Source organism: Enoplosus armatus, chromosome 18 (assembly GCF_043641665.1).
Source record: "Enoplosus armatus isolate fEnoArm2 chromosome 18, fEnoArm2.hap1, whole genome shotgun sequence".
Lineage (NCBI taxonomy): Eukaryota > Metazoa > Chordata > Actinopteri > Centrarchiformes > Enoplosidae > Enoplosus > Enoplosus armatus.
This window is the reverse complement of record NC_092197.1, coordinates 17,100,159-17,122,004: the sequence shown is the minus strand read 5'-3', so window position 1 is coordinate 17,122,004 and position 21,846 is coordinate 17,100,159. Positions and strand designations below refer to the sequence as shown.

The following is a 21,846-nucleotide window of genomic DNA, read 5'->3' as shown; positions in this document are numbered from 1 at the left end:
TCATATCACACAGATTGCCGCTGAGTGAGTGATCCTCCCCTGAAGGCCAACATACAGGAACTCAAACTGTCCGCAGCAGTGTCAGCCTCCTCTTGCCAAAATGTTATCATGCAGCACACACACACACACACACACACACAGTGAAAGCCAAGTTGTTAATTGCAAATGACGTATCACCGCACATTTTCACTCCTCACTGGCTCCTTTGCACTTCAGTAGATATGCAGCTGTGTGTGTCCTGAAATGTACAGTTGCCCTCTCATCCGAGATGTGCCCAAAACCAGTGAAGCCTATTTTTGGACGTCTGTAAAACAGATGGGTCTGTGGGAGTTCACTGTATTAGAAGGATACAGCGCGGGCTGATCTGTGGGTTAGGTCGCAGAGTGGATGCCAAACTGGTCAAACGACGGGCCTGTAATAGTGTGAGGGGCTGGTTTCTTTTAGTATTCCTATACAATATGTTCATGCTGAATGGACAGTTAGTCTGTGACTGGCCTTTGAGTGATGAAAATCAATTTATTACAGGTAGGAAATGTTCCCTGAGAGCACCAACTTTCTATTGCAAGGCCCGGGGGCAAAACACTGCTGAGTGGAACAGGAAGCCAGCTTTACAGTTAGGTGGAGGTGTGCATAGATCACATGCAGCTGAGGTATGGGCTATGATTCAGAGATAAATAAAACAGTAGTGTGGTTCAGCGCCCATGCAGAGGTGGCGGTAAGCTGTACCTGACTGGAGATGAGGTCCTCGCAGACGGAGAGAGCCATCTGGATGGCGTTGGGCTTGTGCGTTACGGAGATGGCGGTCAGCTTGAATTTGTCCCTGCCGTAGACCTGGTTGGCCTGGGTCACGGCATCTTTGAAGACCTGCTCGTACCTCTTCTGGCTCAGGACGGCCCCGATGTTCACGATTTTCGGCTCGCAGCCGGCCCGCGCGCAGGAGCACGAGAAGAGCACCGCCAGCAGAAACAGACGCATCGCGCGGACCACCAAACAGCGCAGTACAGCCCGGTCGCTTTTCTCTCCGGTGGCGGGTCGGCTCGACCAGCTTCTGGACAGCAGCGCGACTCAGCCCGTAGAATGCAGGACTGCAGACACGATCCAGGTGGGCGGTGAGAGCGAGGGGTGGGGGGTGGGGGTGGGGGGGGAGGCCAAAAGAAGGAGGAAGAAGGCTAGAAAAAAAAAATAGGTGGGTTTTATGTGCAATGCGGAGGAATGTGCATGATCATATTAGGGGCAGGCTGTCAACAGGGGACGTCCAGACCGCATTGTCCACCTTTTTTTTTTTTTTTTTTTTGCTTTCCTCTGCAGAATTTCTCGAACCCCCCCCTTACGGTTTTGAAGAAAGAGTCAAAGCATAGTCCAAGCTCCCAGACACCTTCCTCTCTCCGCGGTGTGTATGGCTCCCTGCAGCCGCTGCTCCGTGCGCTCTGTGCGGACTGATCGCACTGATGCGTCGCTGGCTGCTCGCTCCGGGGCTGAGCGGCTGCTGTCCTTGGTGCTGACAGCTGTGCATGCGCGCCGCGGTGGTACTGCGCGCTCCCGCCGTATCGGCGCTCCACTCTGGGTTTTGCGCGTTGGCGTGCTGCTGCTGCTGCTGCTGCTGCTGATGATGATGATGATGATGCTGATGATGATGATGATGATGCTGGAGTAGAAGCCGATCGTATGAAAAATAAATGCACATAGACTACTTGCTCAAAATGCACTCGATCACTACGCTGGTCATAATAGGACATGAAAGGCAAGATCAGTGACGGCAGCGCACATGCAGTGTTCGGTTGCATATCTACAGGGCATGGGTAGTCTGCAAAATTAATTCCAGTTTAATATGTGGGCTTTGTTAATGCATGTGAATTGTCAGAAGAACCACATGTTTGTGACACCCCCCCCACCCCCACCCCCTCAAATAGCCTGATTGCACAAGAGCAGATGGAGAGAGGAGGGAGGGGTGTTCAGTTCCAATCTTGTGGGTCTCACGTCAGAGTTGAGACATGGACACCAGCTTTGATGAGAGTTGTTTTCTGGTTTGTCGTGTACTAGCTCTCTTCATATAACGTCGACTGACCTCCTTGGACAGCTCATTAATCACGCAGCACGTCGGTGCCATCCGTCTTTCCAGCCGTCACACTTCCACACTGGCGGACCCCGCCTCTCTTGTGTCTTTAATCATATGTGTGCGCGCCTACATGAGGAGTAAAATCAGACTGCGGTGTGCATGTTTTGTAATCTCTGACCCCCGCGCTTTGGAGTGTTTAAGTAACTGTTGGGAGCATCCCTGCAGCTAGAAATCATGAGCAGAATCAACCTCCTGGTTACCTAGGAAACAAGATTTTTTTTACAACACACACATGCACACGTGCACACAGGCGCGCACACAAGTGGGATCTTTAGACGGAGGCAATATTCTCTGGCAAGCCAACAGTGAGTTTATTCATCACAGCAGGACGCGTCGAAATAAATCACGCCAACAAAACGGACATGAAGACAAAAGTGAAAAGATAAAAAGCCATCTAGTCAGAGAGACTCACAGTGTGTCAGACTAGTCAAACAGCCGTTTATAAACTCATTTCAATTATTAATAGTCAAATATTTAAAATATTTTGCCCCCAAGGGGATCTGTGTTGTGTGTTTATTCCGAGTATTCATATCAAGGATTGCAGCGATTGAAAAAGGTGTTTTGGAAATGAGGCCAGTATAAAATCACCCAACAGTGCTCTGAATTATAAATCACACAACACTGGTGTCTCTCTGTGCTGTAGTGAGCTAATAAATTAATCACAAGGCTGAGGAAATCAACATTCATCAGCTGCTGGCTGTGTGCTTCCGAAATGAGCTTGTCTCAAATATGAAGCTGTTGTTTTTTTTCTTTTCATACGTTTAGACAGTGAAAATGTAATCTATGTGCACTGGATGCTAAATACGTTTCAGGGTATAGCTGGCAAAATAATTCCTCACCTTACTTAGAAAACCACTTCACACTGAGCTGTGTGTGTGACAGAAAACCTGGGGATTTTAAAAGAACTGACACCAGTAAAAACAAGGAAGTGCAGGGGACACAGCAGGGCTCTGTGCTTATATTTCTACATTATTGGCCACACAAAGCAGCCCTGTGAACTCATGTCAACATTAGAACTTAGAAATAGTAGTTTGACCCCGAAAAAGGTCCACTTTTGTTTCCACAGCCTACAACCCCATCTCACAGTCTTCATGAGCGGATGACATTGGCTCATCATAGATGTTTATAATCATCATTTTCTTTAGATAATTTTATTTAGATAACAGTAATATTTTTTAGAGGAGTTTTCAGCCAAAGATGAAGGAAAACTTTCTCAAACCACAAAAGAGTATTTCATCAAATATGGAAGTCCATGGTTTTTATTGGACAGTGACAGCGTAGCATGAAATTGCCATCATTGCTATACCAACTCTCAAAATCAGCAAATAAAAAGAAGACTGAAAGCAGAGGAAGAAAACAGCCATAAAGGCAATAGAACAATATTATAATTTCAAAGGAAATCCCCCCCCCCCCAATGTTTAAGTATCTATTACATAACAGTACTCAAGCAACGTGTCTAGAACAGAAAATACGAATACACTTCGGAGAAAAAGGCGGCTGGTTGGTTCACAGTGCCACACAAAACTCACTGAAAATAACTGAAAAAATAATAATGTTGAACAGAGCACCTAATGATTTACCTCCCAGCCTTGGCGTGACTGCCACAGTCAGTTTGTAAACTCACCACTTATTGGACGGCCCTGACGGCGTGTTGGCCTCTTATTAAATGAGGTTACGAAGCCCTCCTCTGCCTCTCTTCCAGCCCACTCTCATCCACCACTCACACATCAACAACAGCGCCGGACCAATCTGCTCTGCAGCCATTATATAATGCGTTTGCTTGTTTGCTGCTGAAGCAACACAAGAGTCCCATAAAGATTCTCCAGCTCAGTGAGAAACACACACACACACACACACACACACACACACACAGACAGCCTGGCACACAAAGATCATAGCAGGCTTTTAAACCTAAGTATTCACACATACACGCTAATCCACACTGAGACGTACACACACACACACACACATGGACACACTCTTGAGTTCACGCTTTGAGTCGTCCGCCCACACAGAAGTAATACAGCCTCACACACCACTCCCAGTCTTCTGCAGGGCTAGAAGAGAGACATTCACATGTGTACGTGTGTGTGTTTTAAAACTGCTGTTGTTTAGGTTAAAACAGCTTCTCATTACTTAACACAGTCAATGTCATCACGCGGTATATTTGATTGGAAAATATTCTTTTCAGGCAAGGCACATTTATTTGAATAGCACAATTCATACACAGAGGCAGTTTCAAAGTACATTTAAAATGTATTTGAAAATAAACAAACTTTAAGAGAGAATATACAAATTGAGAGGCACTGCTATGAAATCATTTTGGTAAAATGCTTTCATGTCACAACGTATGGAGCAATTAAACTGACAAAATGTACCTAAAATTGTACAATGTACAAAAATTTAACAATAAATAATATAGTTGGTTCAATATTTAAAATGGAATGTACAGAGAAATATATAGTTTAACACTTGTCCTTTAACCTCCAATCAGTTGAGAAAATAAATAAAACTTTGTTTATCTGTTCCCTATAGAGTGCTGCAGGAATGAGTCCTAAAACCCGGAAATTAGTCAGCATTTCTACACTTTCGGTTCCCTCGTCTGGAAGTCAAGGGGCTTTTGGCTAGATGCTTGAAATAAGGTCTGTGGTTAAAACAAACTGACGACACAAAATACATCAGTAGATACCGCACTCGTGAATTTTGAAGCTTTTACGTGTCTTAAAAAAGGCGGTTCCTAGCAAGTGGCTAAATGAGACAACAGTGGTTGTCATGGACATTAACATAAAGTCATCTACTCACTATTTACAGCCTGTTTATACTCTATATCTATCTGGCTATTTATCTATATCTATCTATATTCTCTTAAAAGTTAAGTGGTGGTGACGTTGAAGTAATTCGACCGCTTCAAAAATCATACAAGTGGTGTTCATTATTGAAGATTATCTTGCTGAACAAAACGTGTGAGTAAAATCCCATTGGCTTTTTGTCGAGGGAGCCAGGGTGATGCTAACTTCCGGGTCTGCCTACAAAAATACGTCATCCCTGCAGCACTCGATTTGCCTCATGCAACATTTCCCATTTTCGTCAACACAGTCCAATTTTCCCGAATGCTGATATGGTAATGACTTGGGCAGGTCCAGAGCAGTGATTGGACCAGGGTTTGTGTGTGTGTGTGTGTGTGTGTGTGTGTGTGTGTGTGTGTACACGTGTAACATCAGTGGAACAATCAAGAGGACTGTGTGGCTAGCTGGCTTAACTAGAAATACTGTAACCTAAACACACACTGTCCTCCAGCCTTTTTAGCTAGCTAGCTTTTGATGTTGCCATGGTGATGGCATTTTGCTTTGGTATCACTAAAAAGGCCTTAAAATATCTAAATGTCCTTGGAGATGATCAAACCTGTGGTTGTATCTTAATCAGGACAAAATGAAAAGCTGAAAGAGACTAAAGTTATTTCACTTCATGTTTTCATGATTTAAAGTGGTTAAAAGTGCATTTAATTGAAGAACCACCCATATATGAAATACAAAATGGTGGTGAAGGGGAGGAAAGAATGGCACTTGCCACACTTGAACGTCAACATGCCTTAGCTTAGCATGCTTAGCATGACAGCAGCGCGTTTGTCTGCAGACAGCGTATCTTCAGCTCTTTGCGTCAAGATGACAGCATTTTTCACAACACATTTGCTCTGACCTGAACATGTCAAAGTTGAATGTTGTGAAGAAGTGCACTATAAATGATATGTGAGGAGCATTTTGCACGGAGCCGATGTCCACAGTTGTTGGACGCCTCTGCCATGGAGCCCACATCACCTGATTGAAGCAGGGAGCAAAAAGCAGGTCATGCTCTTCCAGCACTTTCACATAAACAGAGCTGCATGAAGTCTTGGAAATGGATTGCCTCAATGAGTCATCTGCAGATGGATGCCTGCCTATCTGATGTGTTTCTCATGTAGTGTGAAGTCCTCACATGAATTATAGACGTGTGAGCAACCTCGGTGCTTGCTCGTCCTGATGCCGAGCTGAAGTATTCATGCTGCAGAGACACACAATGACTCTTCTGGATTTTAGATTCCAGCTTCGCCCCTAGCATGCTGCAAAGCCTTGTGGGGGGCTGCAGGCCTGATCAATATGGATCAATTTTTCGTTTCACATTCGAGAGGCCTGCTAGCTCCGACTTCATGTTTCAGCAATTGAGATAGTCCACCGAGTCAGGAGAGAATTAGGAATCCATCCAGGAAAACAGGTGTACATGCTATTACAGAGGATTTACAGACACAATCATCCTGTTCAAAGGCTGGATTCAAACTGGAGATGTTGTGGTTATGTAGTGCATGTCTTAGATCATTAGGGTACCAGGATGCCCCTAAGCAGAATCATTACAGGTTCCCACTCAATTAATAAAAAACAACAACTTTAAACCAAAAACAGAAATCTAGTCCTTACGAGTGTTTATGTATCTGTTTCATAGCACAAATACAGAGTAACAAACTTAAAGGTGCAAGTCAACAGCAAATTAAAAACAGGAAGCAACAAATAGGGGCTTCACTTCCAGTTTTCATCATTGCTCTCACTCTCTTTGTCCCTTTGAATGACTAACATGGATATAAAGGATTAAATTGTGGGGCCAAGTCTCCCTCATGTGCACCATGAAAGGAGATCAAGCTGGGCTTTTGTTGCCAAGAATATGCCGCAGTAACAGCAGAGAGCATCTGAGCTGTTCTGATGAGAAGTAGGTCAAGACGAGACCCAGAAAGATATGAAGAGTTTTGATCCAAAGTCAAACCTCCGTTTATCTGTGGCACCCGATCCTACAAGGCTGCGGCACTCACTCTTCAAAGGAAACAAAAGTCAGCGGTTAACAAGTCGATAAAGAGACTGGATCCTTTCAGTTTTAGAGACATTTTAGAAATGTCGTACAATGAACTTCTTGCTGCTGAATTACTTTTTTCACATACATTTAGAATGTTGAGCACTAATTATTCACGTGCACCTGCGAATCATCGCATATAGCCGTCAATTTAGCTTGTGCCGACTCCAAACTGGACTTTTCCCCCGATTATACTGCATAGTAAAAGACTGCTATACAGGCCTTCTTACCGAGGCCAAAGGTGAAATGAAAGATGAGAGTATAAATGACATTTGACATTGCAGAGTAACTGTCTGAGGGGGAAAAACCTCAAATAAACCTCTCTTATTCCTCAAAGCTTTACTGTATGTTCCCTGCTGCAGATGTTAGTATTTCCCCAACTGTCACTCATTTGTATCGGTATTACAATAGTGAGCAGGCAGTTAACTCAAGCCACCACTGAAATACACAATCATAAATATGTGAGGAAGAACGACGTAGATGATCAAGAGCAGCAGCATCACCAGGAAGAGCAGCACAAGGACAGAGAGGCAGAGGACGAGGAGCTGCCTCCGCCTCAGTCCGGAGGGGCGGCGGCAGCATCCACACACGTCCCCGTGTGCGCTCGTCTCCAGCTGCCTCCCCCGAGCACAGCAGCACAGCAGCGAAGCTGGGGCGGACTGGAGTTCAGGGCCAGGACTGACGGCGGGGGCCGGTCCGGGCTCATAAACGCGGTTACTGTACGACTCCTCCTGCAGCCGTCTGATCTCCCACTGCAGGAACGGGGTGGTCTGCCGACAGAAGGGACACTGCAGTCGGCCCGGGCCCTCGGCCCGCTTCATGATGCCGTCTATGCATTGGTGGCACAGTGTGTGGTTGCAGTTGAGTGAGGCCTTGCGGTGATCTCCCGAGTCGAACAGCTCGCTGCAGATGGGACACTCGTGCCGGCCGCTGTCGCTGCACGAACTCCCGACACTGCCGCTGCAGCCGGGCTGATCCCTGCCAGCCCGCTCCGGCTCTTGTGGAACAGATGTCTTTCCGTCCGCCCCATCTGTCGCTGTTTGCCTGTCTGCTCTGTGATTCTCGTCACAGCCGTCCTGATGTTGAAGCAGAGGGTGCTGCATGACTGAGTCATCCTCATGCTCTTCATCCCGCCCTGGTTGTGTATCGGGCCGGAGCTTTTCGTCGCCTTCCTCCTCAATCACCGCCCCATTCATTACAAAAGTGTTTTGTGCTTTCTGTATGTTCAACACCTAACGCAGACCTAACGGGCTCAATATGCTTCCTCTCCTTCTTTTTCTTCGAGACGACGAGACACCGCGAGATCACGAGATCACGTGTCAGGTTACGTCCTTCCCGCACAAAGCGCAACTGGGCAAACTTTTAATGTAATGCTTCAGTATAACAAACACAACATAAACCCAGATATGATAAGCACATTGACGGATAAGCAGTTCCAGGCAGTAACATGAGCCTCAGAGAAGTGCCACTGGCCAAGTAGCACACTGAACATTTCACTGTTCCACTCAATTTAACCCGCTAACGTATTCAGTGCAACGGAAAGCTTTCGCCAGTTCAGAAATGCATGAGCAAACACATTAGAGCCCGAGCAGACAGATTCATTCTGCACTTTTAAATGAACATCATATCTGTAGATGACAACTGCAAAAATACATTTTAATATTGAGAAGAAACAGACAGAGCTCGTGTGATATTCATGAGCAAGTGTTGTGCTTTTTGACATAGCTTTGAACTGTATCTTCGCTCTTCTTGTGATCATCAAACGCAAAGTCACAATCCCACATAACCAGCGCCATCACCACAGGCAACTGGAGATTATTGCTTTTATACTTTTGTCACATTTCCAAGCAGGCACAGTAGCATTTGATAAAGCCTCACAGCACTTGAGTCATCAGAGATTAAGTCAGTCGACAATGTGCGCTGGGAGTACATAAACAAAAAGAAGTGTGTAAAGTGCATATTGCTGCTGGAGCAGTAATGGGATATGGACCAGACAGGCAAACTGTGAAATAAAAACTCTTACTCTTACATATTGACATGAATCCCTCTCCGGGGGAAAAGATTTAAAGTAACAATGTTGCTATAGATGCACAGGGTGCAGCTGTCGACACGTAATTGCAAAAGCCCATCTTTATTTCAGGCTCAGTGTCTCGTTTGGTTAAAGTGAAGAGAAAAGACATTTTCTTTAATGCTTTCCGATTTGGATCAAACATTTTCTTGTATGTTACAAATTCAGAACACAGGTCCTCATCTGTCACAATCACAGGACCACTTCATCATTTGTCTCCATCTATGCCAGATTATCAAACTGACAGTACGCACGAATAGTTCAACATTTTCTTCATGAAAGGGAGATCAGAGTCAGCGAGAGTCAGGACATAGTTAGCCTAGCTTAGCATAAAGACTGAAAGCGGGGGGGGGGGGGCAGCTTACACGTAATCATGTTGCATTTTGTTTGTTCCAAACATTTATCCATCGGTGCTGCTGAACAGTTTCTTCAGTCCTCACTGTAACTCATAATAAGCATGTAGTCATTACTACTACCCCAAATCTTTTTAATTCTTAATCTCTTCCTGGTTTCAAAGTTTCACAGTTACAGCTGCGAGATAAGTCTAAAACAATTGGTGAGCTGTAAGTTGTCATTGCACACTGCTGTGACTAGAAAATCACTATCAGCTGGCTGTTGCGGAACCCGAGATATCAACCAGAGAACAAACACACTTGCCATTATACCTGCGGCTGAGGCATTACACAGTTTGAACACACGTTAAAGATTTAAACTTACAGTTTGGAAGGCCAGATTCATATTTTCTAACACAGATAAATCCAAAGTGAGAAAGAACCTGATCATAGTGTGAGACAGTGAGACATACTGCAGAGGAAAAAGCCTTCTCGCTGAACTCAAACGAGAGGCAGGTGGTTTATATTAACCCATATCAAACAGCTGAAACAGTCACTCAAGCACTCATCTCTATAAACAGATATCTGCATATGAATGCAGAATCTGTAGTCAGCGTTCTGGTTTCCATTTGTAGTCTGTTTGTAGTCCGAGCAGTACTGACCAATCATGTCTGAGCGGGCTTTGATTCACGCAGGTAAACGGTCCGTGTGGAGAGCAAAAGAGGCTGAACGCAATGTTTGAAAAGCAATCTCGGAACCCATCGGCTAGCGTCTGACGACGATTTAGCATTTCATCAATCTCCGCACCCTAGCCATTTGATTTTTATTAGCTTTTTTTAAATGACCTGGATGTCTGTTATCCGAATATCCGTTCCACCGGAAGCCCCGAAACATTGGTCGTTGCCCCAGAGGCTAAATTGTTATCAGACGATAACTGATGGGTTCCAAGATTGCTCAAGAATAAGACTGGTTATATCCATATGTATCACAGTATATGTAATTATTCACATTTTGCAGAATAAAATGGCGTTGACAGTCTAATGGTCTTGTCAGCGTTACAACAAGGCCGTTATGGTGTTAGCACTGGTTCCTCAAAATCTCACATTTGTGGGCTGAATCCACTCCGATATACCAGTTCAACCAGCCGACATGACAGCTGTAGGCACTTGCATACATATAAAGCTGGAAAGTTACATCATCCACTTAAATAAGACTAACAAAAGGAGGTTATAAAATGTAACGTAAGGTGCAGGCTTTCAAAAAAAGCACCCAGCCATATGTGCCAGATAAGAATCAATCCTGGACTCCCTCCTCTGAGACCTCTGATTAATGTCAGCCCTGACCTGACATCTTCTCCGCTGATCTCTCCTCCTGTAGTTTCTTGGAGGTCAGAAGTCTAAAGTGTCGCGTTGGTATTGCAGCCGCGGGCTGTTCTCGCTGTAGAACTGACTGAACCAGCGCCTGTGCTTCTGGATGGCTGAATCTTCCTTCACGAGGAGAGGCTTGGAGACGTACTTCTTATTGTTCCAGATCATCACGTCCCGCTCAAACTAGACACAAAAAAAGAGGGCCGGAGACGGTCATTGGACAGACCTGTACACCACAATTTCAAAAAGCCGCGACAAACACGGAGTAAGTATGAATATTCATTTACGTTAACAAACATGATATATTATAGGGTTAGTTGTTTTTACGCTCAGCACTTCCTCTCGTTTACTTCCCCTGAGCACTTGATAATCAGGCATAGTTGGTGGCATGTATTTTCTACTGTCCCGTTGCAGATTATAATTTATCAGCAGGGATTTCTGTGTGAAGTGTTGATGATTAAATGTCACTCCACTGTTACTCCATCAGCTGCAGAGATTTGGCATTTCAGTCCACACACTCCAACTCGGCCTCTTGAAATGTCCTCTAAAATTGAGTTTCTTTGTGTTAATGTCACACGGAGACACAAAATGGTAGAATAATTTAAAAATTCTGGTGGTTTTAGACTATTTAATTTAGGTAAAGTTCTTGTAAGGTTATTTGTTTTTAAGTAGCAGTTAACATTATTTTGTTTTGTAGAACAACGTGTTTATATGTCTCAAAGGTATAGAAAAAAAACATTGTTTTGGTACTGGTAAACTCTTCATATAGGTTACATTGTATATATTAGTATTCCAGTCCAACCACTGATTCAGATAACACTTTTTAAGGGGTCACAGAGGACCTTGGTGCAGCATTTTAGTCAAATGAATCAAACTGTTTATCTTGTAAATCTAACTGATCCTTTAGGCAGTTTCAGTGGGTACCCACCCATCACCATTTCCTTTTTGTTAAATCAGTGACTGTGTTTTTTCACTTCACGACACAGTTAATTATCAAGCTTAATGAGGGCTATTGACACCTTTTCTGTGACTGTGTGGTGTTAGTTCGGGTGGCAATGAGGAGGCAGAATTCAACCAAAGGGGAGAGTGGGAGGCACACAATGAGCTCTTCACATTAGAGCAATTCTGAATTATAAACGTACCAGTAGTACTTTGTAAGTCTTGATGTATATTCCCAAATACTTTAATATATATCAGCCTGCTGCTGCTGGAAGCCAGGTTGACGAGAGTGCTGACACTGAACCATACAGTAAATGTATTGTTAAACCAAAACTATGAGCTAAAAGAGGCTAAAAAGCGCCATAAAGCTGCACAATTGGTGATAATTCTGTGGGTTTATCACTGCTAGTGAGTCATTTCACAAAACAAGTCGTCGTTTGATGCATTGTTACGATAAAAAGATTGATTAGTGGAGCTTAAACAATTTAAATTTCTTTCCAGATATCACAGTGGATTCAGTCCAGACTTCTGTCTCGGACGCAGCGGCACAAACTCTGAAAACAGATTTGACAATATGTCACAGCAGAAGGTAAGTGTGTGCTGCACCTGAATGCACTCTGCTCTGAGGATGAATTTGGGCACCAGTGGTGGGATATTAGACTGATAGAAGATGGTGTGAGAGACACACTGCAACAGAGGCTCCACTGGAGTCACAGTGTGCATGATGACACCCCGGCCCAAGAAACTGTGGTCAAACAGCAGAAACACCAGCCCCGGACCCACCTGAAACACAGACAAGTGTATGATAACTGCGAGCTGTATATTCATATCTTGAAAATATGTACAGTCACGTGAATAATCACAACATTAAAATACCTGTTATGTGTTTTTATGCATTGATTGATTGATTCCATTATTGATTATGCTGTCAATATAATTCACAAATCAAGCACAGGAAATTCTGTACAAACTGCATTCCTGCTTGGAACTTTACTGTACCTGTCTGGCCACAACATGAACATCCAGCAGAGGCCAGTGGCGTCCAAACACAGTAAGCGCATGTTTCACCAACATCTGAGAGCAATGCTTGTTGGGCTCTGACTCTGGTTCCCACTGAACCTTGAATAAACACACACACTCAAAAAGTACATACAGTGGCATTCAGACACTGGAATACACTGTTCAGTAATACTTCATCCTTCCAAAATAAATATATTATTTACCATCTAAAATCAAAATACCATTAAATGTCATTAAAAAGAAAGTTTTTTTGCTTTAATGAGCACCTTTTAGATAATTAGGTTCCAAAAGTCCAAACATTTCCAAAAACACTGTTTGATCATTGTCTATAGTAAAGTCAGAAAATAATGTTTCAAGATGAAACCTGCAGTTAAACCTGTAAGAAGATGAAATGAAACCTGTACCATAAGTTCAACAGTGCTTGAAAGTGAAATATTAACAAGCAAGCTCAGATATTTATTTAATTCTTGACCAAAGTGGTGGAGCGACTGACTGGCGTTACCATCGCTAGAGCCCCACCGCTGTCATGGTTATGACAAAACAGTAAGTTAAGAGTGTGTTTTTGACAAATTTGGACTGATTTGGCATCCTGTGACCTTCGAGGATAGTAAAAGCACCATCACGTTTGCCATCTATGAAAAAACCTCACCTTCCAGTCGTGCCGCAAAAATTCCCAGGTTTTGCTGTTGGTGTAACGCAGATCCACTCCGCTGACAATGCCCGGCGTGTGCAGGTGAGCGAGGTGAGCGATGTCTCCCGCATTTTCAGGAATCTCCTACAAAGAGGAGCAGTCACCGTGACACACTCTCGTGATTGTGTTGGTAAGTTTGTTTTTTTATCTTCAAACAAAACATATCCATGCTGCATACGTAAAAACACATACCACCTACCTCTATGTGAGCGCTGATAAAATGTTCAGTTCTCCCCCGATAGACCCACTCGCCCTTTGTAATTTCCTGCTGCTCCGGGACGGTCCACTGAGGCTCTTCTCCATCACAGTGAAACCAAACCAGGATCTGGCCGTTGACCTCGCAGCTGGGCCAGCAACGCGCCGTGGCGAACTCTGGCACTGAATGACAAAAAACTGACTGAAACCCAGATCCGGATCGTACAGTTTCTTTAGTCAACATGCATACAGGGAAGTGGGTTGATTTTATTTTGACAGTCCACTGATATTCAGCGTCACCACTATGTACTAACATAAACTAACAATGCTGGTCTATTGACTTATGGTAAGACAACGGAAGTTAATTTAATCTTTGAACACCATAACAAATGACTGAATGACTGAGTACCATAATCTAAAGTCATTTTATTAACTGAACGTATTCATGCTCCCCAGAGGAGGAACATCTCTATTAGGGGCACTCCATCATATATAATTATATATATATTCATTTACCATGTACATTAGACACATGTCACAGGATATCCTGTCGCACCACCCTCAGGACAAACTTTGCACTTTGCCAATGAGGCTCAAAGAACAATATCAATATCAAGATCCATTCAAAGGATTCATACAATGGAATTTAATGAATGTTACAGCTTCTGTCTGTCTTTTTTTTATTAGAAACAGTAGCAGACATAAAAGTAATGTGTGTGAAAGGGTCCAATGATGTGCATTTTTTGTTCATTGTAAATTATTAGTCTTTAAATTGTAAAGATACCATATCACTGAGACATGATAATATTGCCAGTAATCATGTCACATACTTTTTGTAGAATAAAAAGTCATTGGACACCACCTTCAGTTCATACCTTTTTCTGCATAGGGGATCCTCACACACTTGCCATCGTTCCCTCGAAACTGCCATCCATGAAACGGGCACTCTATGCAGTTCCCCACCACCCGTCCTCCGACAGCCAGGTTGGCACCCAGGTGAGGGCAGTAAGCATCCATCACGTAGGCCTTCCCATCCTGGCCCCGAAACACTGCCACCTGCTCACCTAGGCACGGTTGATTACAGTAAGGACAAGCACTTAAAAAAAGAGTTTCGAAAGGGCAAATCTTTATTTTGAAACGTTTGCGGGTGCACTCGTATTGCAGACTGTTTTTTCAGAGCTTACAACACCCAGTTTTCAGAGAACCTGCCCACACAGTTGGGAGCTTAGTGTACGCTTTCTAATCAGCATTTTCACTGTTAAACTTACTTTCAAAACAAGCAGTAACTGTTATTGTTACACGATAAAGATGGCTAAACAAACTGGCCCCAAAAACATTCTTTTGAAATATATGGGGAAACAGCCAAGTTCTCAATTAAATGTTGCCATTAAAACCCCTTTCAGTATATTTTTGTGATTTTAGCATCTTTAGCATCAATGATTCTGATAGCTTACGTTTTAGTTTATAGAAAATGAGACAACTGCAGTGAAAACTGGTGCAGTCTATGTGTGCAGGGGGTGCGGTGTGCATTGCTCTCTCACAGTGTATTTTTTTGGTGCTGCCACTGGGGGGCAGCAAAATCAGATATGTTCAAATTCTAGACATCGTGGCTTTAAACAGATATAGGCCACTGAACACTAAATGCTTATTTTGCCTTTTGCCTTTGCCACCCTCATCCACTGTACATTGGGTCTTGGGAACTGCTTTGTATGGTGCATGTTCAGACTGAATCTGTTCCCACTCAGACACCATGTGTGGAGATCTCTACCTACTGTATCTACTGTATTTGGCTTGACATTTGGCTGACCTACAGTGTTCAGATTGCTCCCAGATTAGCACAGTGCTTGCTCATGGTGGGAACTCTTGGGACTCTGTAATAATATTATAAAGACTACCAGACCTGCTCTATTTGTAAAGTGTCATGAGATAACTTTTGTTGTGATTTGTCGCTATATAAATAAAATTGAATTGAATTGACTGCAGTTAACTGCAGAGCCAGCAGTGCCTCGTCACAGTACTCCTCAGTACAATTCAGAGAAATCCAAAATAAGGCTCATCCAAATGAGGGGTGACACAGCAGCACACTGCTGTGGGGCAGAACTGAACCAACAGCCCAGGGGAAAAGACACACTAGGCAGAATTTAATATATAATGTAAATGGATGACTGCAGAGAAAAGTTAGGACACAGCAGTCTGTCACAGCAGGATGCAGATCATGAAGGAGGCCAAGCTTAGATTTGGCTCAATAGATTTTTGGGGCAGTCAATGAATGTCGGGGGCTGGAGGGAGAACTCCTGTAAGGGACGAGAGGAGGAGAAAGGAGACAGGAGTGATAAGAAAAATACTATTCTGTCATATCTACTGTATATTAAATGGTCTGTAATTTGTTGTTTTCCAACATGTAAATTACACCCCCGTGGTTTTCTGGCAATGCCTCAACTCCACTTTGGCAACCACTGATCTGCATCACACTTTTCATGTGTAGGCGCTTTAACGGCCTACTACACGCTTGCTGTAAAAAAATCTGAAATATCGAGCAGCCAGTCAGTCAACATGTGATCACGGCCCTTAAAATCTAGCACATTATTTAGCATGGAAGTTCAGTCTTGACCATGGAAAAAAAAATCCCAACTCAAGGTCCACTCACTAGCTTTTCCAGGGCTTTCATTAGATGATGGAGTTCAGTCACTGTTAATGATAACTGAGCAAACTCCATCTGCCGATGAACACTGAAGGTCATGATTGAAAGCTCTGGAAAAGAGCTAATAAGTGGACCTTGAGTTGGGATTGCTCAAATAACAAATGCAATATCTTGGTCACACAAAACAAGCTGAAGACGTCACCTTGACCTCTGGGAACTTTTGATGGACATTTCCACAATTGTTATCATATTTAAATTACGAATGATCATTTACTTGGAAAAATAGTTGATGGATGAATTGGTGATAAGAAATGTTCACTGTCCTGTATGCTGAATCACTCTGCAAAAGCAGGTGTCTCTTTTTTAACGGGTCTTTTTTCAGGTATAAAACCTTTCATATACTGTTTGTATATTTATGGCAGGTGATGTGATAGGAACATGAAAGCGCCGCACGCTCTTTGAAACCTTTTTGAATTCAAACTCAAAGAAACTCCCTGAAGAGATCAAATAGTCTCACCGCATATCAACACGAGAATAAAAAAGATCTAAAATGTGAAACGCGTATCTGTTTCAAATCACATGCCTCGATGAAAATACGTCGAAATAAATCACATGTCAGTGTGTGAAATAAATGCAAACTTTGTACATATCAAGCAGCACAGACACATAAAGGTGACATAGTAACAGCTTTAAAGCTGTGAATGATGAGTTGTCCACCTCCATGACACTCTCAAATCAAACAAGCAATGTAAAGCTTGATTGACCTGAAACAATGAGGCTTTGTTCGAAAAGAGAGCGTTGCTGAGCACCCTAATCCCTGAACTACACCAACAAAGACAGTGGGCTATTGTGTTTCAAATGTATACTTTAAATACCAAAAAAAACCTTGTAACATGAGCTCGTCTCTTCTATCCTGGCAACTTGGCTTCACAACACAAACTGACAAATATCAGGGTTGTACGAAGGCCAGCCAACTACAAATGTGCTGTCTTTAATTACAATAAATCTTCAAAGAACAAACAGAGGTGATCATCTGTATTAACAACTCCTACAATGTAGGTACTGAATCATAACTCATTCATATTTAAGATCATTTACAAAATGATGCATTCACTGAGTTAGATATGAATGTAATGACAACTGAAAATAATTTGGAGCGCTTGTTTAAGTTAAACATTGCATCTTCTGTGCACCTGAGAATTACACTATGTTGTTTATGTCGAATGTTCTTGAGTTCACTAAGGACTATGACATGTGACATTTCATGTTCACATGACTGCTTTTTGGAAATTGAGCTACACTGCAGAGTTACTCTCATCTTGTTGCCGTGGCTATTGATACTGCCTCCAATAAAACATAGGTTTGAAATCTTGGCATAATCATGAACTCAGTGTTAAACTTGACCAGTCAATTCAAACCAGTAACAAAGTATGCCTACTAAGGATATGTGTCCAGGTGTGACCTGGAGACACTTGTCCAGGCTTAGGATCATCTACAACTGTGTTCCATCTGAGTCCAAAGTAAACATGGAGATGCAGCGATTAGTTATATCCCACCAACTTGGTGGGGCACTCACCTCACATCTAGTTTAGGGGTTTACACACAACGCCACACACACAGGGCTGCAGTGTTGGCATTCTCACTTCCTGCCTCACTGCTGAGCTGAGCCATTGCTCTGACATTACTTGCAGTATCTGCTGAGGCACCTGAACTTAGTGATCTCAGTTTACTCACTTTGGTGCCTTACTACTCTTGGGGGACCTGACAAATATGATTTGTAAAATGGCAACTTACACACTTAATATAACATAATATTCGCTCATTGGGTGTCTTATTTACGATGGTGGTCCTGTGTGTATTGTTATTTGCTGTTTTAGTGGTAATGCAACCACCACTATTCATCATACCTAGAACAGAGACATTTTTGACCTCGCCCCCCTCCAGCTTGGTCGAGTCCAGCAATCGGTACCAGCCGTTTGGATAGACCGGAGGCAGCTCCCCGGTTTTCCTCCTGCGGCGGACCTCGTTTGCCGCCTGGGCTTTGGAGCGGCCGTCCTCGGCGATGTATCCCACATCATCGGGCGCCCTGAGGAGCTCCAGGGGAGCGAAGAGCAGCCTGTACAGCCAGACCGAGGCACGAAGGGAAACTCCGGCACAGACGCAGACCACAGCCAGCGCTGGGACACCGAGCAGCCTCGTGTCCTTCCATATCGGGTACCCGGTGCCGACAGAGTCCAGCGGGTCTCTGCCCAGTATGGCAAGCACCGCACCCAGTCCCAGCCCAATGACAGCAGCCACCTTCCCTGCGGACATGTTGTGGCTGTCCATCACGCCTCCGGTGCGCCTGCTTGGTGACTCTGTCTCGGTCTGCGGCGACACTCGCGGTCACAGTCTCGGGGGGTTAGTTTACCGTGAGGATCTGGCAGTTCTGTCATGATGTGTCGTCCGGGTGTTGCAGGCATTGACACGGGCGCCTTGGATACGAGATGCCACACCCAGGGCCGGTCCTGAGCAGAAAGTGTTACTTGGGGGGGGGGGGGGGGGGGGGGGGGGGCTATCAGCTATCAGTCTTGCTCCACAGTAGTTGTGAGAAACTTAATGTCTTGCTACACAGTAGTTGTGAGGAAGTTGCAGCTTCCACTTCAGGGTAGCACTAGCTCAGATTATGCAATGTGACCGCAGTCTTCAAGGTGGAGACACTGGCTTGACCCTCCAGAGTTGAAATCTGGAAGCAGTGAGGAGCACCTGGAGAGCAGATACATTTGAACATTTAAATTCATTCAATGACAAATAGTTTATCAAGCATAAATGTGCATCCCAGAAATGTTCGGTACTGACATCACGTGGATATTTACATTATTAAATAAAGAAGAGGCAGCTGTATATTTGGAGTGTGATGTTTGTCTAAGTTTCATCCCATTCCCATCCCATCCATACACCCACTCATGACTTCTGGAGTTCCGACATTTCCCTCCCTATCCCATTTTACTCATAATGTTATTTTACTTTAATTTACATGATAAATCATTTATTAATCATATTCCAGGCTCTTTAGAAGTAAGGATGTGTTTTCCAGTTGTTACTGGGTGGTGCCATTCACTGGTCTCTTCACTCTGTCAATTTCCATTAAGTAACTTAATGTCTTGCTACATGGTAGTTGTGAGGAAGTTGTAGCTTCCACTTCACAGGAGTACTAGCTCATGTTAGGCAATATGTCCAAAATTATGTGGGCACCCAAAGGCGTATGTGATAGTTGAACATCTTATTTCAAAACTGTGGGCATTAACCCGGCGCTATAAGAGCATCCACTCTTCTGGTTGCAGGCTTTCCACCAGATTTTCAGGTGGAAACTTACGACCAGACACTGGTTTGACCCTCGAGAGCTGAAATCTGGAAGCAGTGACGAGCACTCGGAGAACAGAGTGACAAGGAGCAGAGCTCAGTCAGAATGTTCCAAAGTTTAATGAGTCGCACAGAATATTTATAATCAGAAGCACGCAGCTTGAATGGATACATTTCAGGAGAAGTGATATAAAAGAAGAACCTGGAAACAAAGAGGCAGTTATAATATAATGGTTACAAAAGAGGGACGGAAAACAGATTATACATACATGTAATATAGATTTTAAAAAAAGTGAGTGGTGGGAATTAAGAGGGAGAGTTTTTCCCAACAACAAAAATCCATTAATTTGCCAAAGAAATCCATTAATTTGTCAAACACGTACAGTGTGAATGTGCCATGTGGTGAGTAAATTAACTAATGGGGAAAGGTAGCCTACTTTGAAAATTTGAGCCAACAATGTGGACTGTGTGCAAACTGTGCAAGGGTTTGAATAAATATAATTATTGATCATTTATTAAAGAAATGTTTTATCTTTTTTCATCTTCCCAGTTCATCCCAAAGGTGTTGGATGGGACTGAGGTCAGGACTCTGTGCAGGCCAGTCAAGTTCTTCCACACCAAACAGGGGAAATTATTTCTTTACAGACCAGGCTTCCTGTTTCAACAGTTGCCACAAAGTTGGAAGCACACTGTTGTCTGAAATATCATTGTATCCTGTAGCATTAAGATTGTAAACCTGTAGCATTAAGATTTCAAACGATGAAAAAACAACCAGGGGTGTCCACATACGTTTGGCTATACATCTATACATTTGGCCATATACAGTACATAGTATATGCAGGCGATATATAATGTATACGGTAAGTAATGATACTTACTTAATTACTAAGCAACAGTTGTAATTAGTTCCTGGTATGCATCATATTTATTTGTTAATATATATTGTATTTCATGTATAATATTCATTTAGTTTAATGTGGTCTAAATGTGTAGAGTCATGCCATATTGGTAAGCCTAACCAGTAATGTGACTAGACCTGACTCATGTGCTGCATGCGCCCTCTTGTTGTCTTTCATCAATAATGCTCTGGAAAGTCATAGACGCAGCGATCTCAGATTGTAATGTAATGTTGGCTCCTTGCACTGTTATTGGAGCTCAGCAGTGCATTTTTTTGCACAAGGTCAATATTTAAGTCATCCCGGACTTCCTTATTATTATTAAATCTGGCACTGAATAATGCAATGATTAGGAATTCATTTTTCGCGAACCACTTCTAATCTGCTGATTTTGACCTACACTGCAGGTGTGTGTTATCTGAATGTATATAAGGAAAACTGCAGGTTTAACAAGTTTGCTTAACCAATGTGCCCCCCCCTCCCCCCTCGCTCCGTTGTAAATGTATAAGGTTACAACTAGTTCAAGAAAGAACCCCCACTGGAGGACACATTTTACAAAAAGACATCTAAATCCGCATGTCAAATGTACGATGTACATTTCATACACGTCTCCATACATACAAGCTAAACTTCACCACTAAATCAAAAAATTCTAGTCTGTCATCTCTTATTTCTTATATTTCTTTTCTCATTTCCTCTGTCTCAAATGGTCAATTGCCACAAAGTTAAATCCACTAAAAATGTCTTGATCCCAACCTTTCGAGCTATGTTAAATCACGGATTCAGTCTTGCTTCTCTCAATAATGAAACATTTCTCCAACGTTGAGATCTGGAGAAAGTCCTCTATGCTCTCTCTCGTGGCGCATTGTCAAGTCTGAAAAATTAAATTCAAACATCTGGCACATGTAATCCAGTATGTGGTTTTGATGCAGCTCTGAATCCAGATCAAAAAGTTCTGATTTTTTGTTGTTGCTAAAAAATTAAAACATTCAGAGAACTGGCTGGCCTCAGAGCAGAAGCATGCACTTTCTGAGTGCTTTAAACTTTGCTTTGGATGGTTGGGTTTTCCTTTATTCACGAAGGTATTTTTGGATGTTGGATTGAGAGCTGACGACTGCAATATGTTTAAAAGGTCTTCAGATGATGTGGGTGTGAGGTTGTGCCAAGTCTTATCGTTTATTCATTATGATGCTCACAAAGATGTTTTTTGCTGACTCTGTTTTTATTTAACATCTGCTGCTGATGATAAAGGTTACCACTTCAGGAAGGTAGTCAAGTTGAACCAATGCGACAAGTTTTACTCATTCGGTTTCTTGTGCACACTCTTTTATTTGTATAATTTGTGTCTTTTTTAAAGTAAAAATGCG

The 21,846-nt window shown here is 43.1% G+C and overlaps 2 protein-coding genes across 4 annotated transcripts in view; both read right to left on the bottom strand.

Moving 5' to 3' along the window:
• grin1a (glutamate receptor, ionotropic, N-methyl D-aspartate 1a) overlaps nt 1-978 on the bottom strand; it is a 29,483-nt gene extending 28,505 nt beyond the window's left edge. For all 3 annotated transcript variants that reach the window (XM_070924341.1, XM_070924342.1, XM_070924340.1), the window contains exon 1: nt 727-978. In XM_070924341.1, coding sequence (XP_070780442.1) covers nt 727-975 — 249 coding nt within the window. In that variant the 5' untranslated portion in view covers nt 976-978. The remainder of the gene's footprint in view (nt 1-726) is intronic.
• A 9,798-nt stretch (nt 979-10,776) lies between these two features.
• On the bottom strand, nt 10,777-18,554 carry LOC139301776 (cholesterol 7-desaturase nvd). Its single transcript, XM_070925246.1, has 7 exons — nt 18,149-18,554; nt 14,476-14,664; nt 13,605-13,783; nt 13,364-13,489; nt 12,694-12,813; nt 12,301-12,477; nt 10,777-10,938 (listed from the first exon to the last, which is right to left on the bottom strand). The coding sequence occupies exons 1-7, from the start codon at nt 18,552-18,554 to the stop codon at nt 10,777-10,779; spliced, it is 1,359 nt and encodes a 452-aa protein (XP_070781347.1).
• Between the last annotated feature and the right edge of the window lie 3,292 nt (nt 18,555-21,846).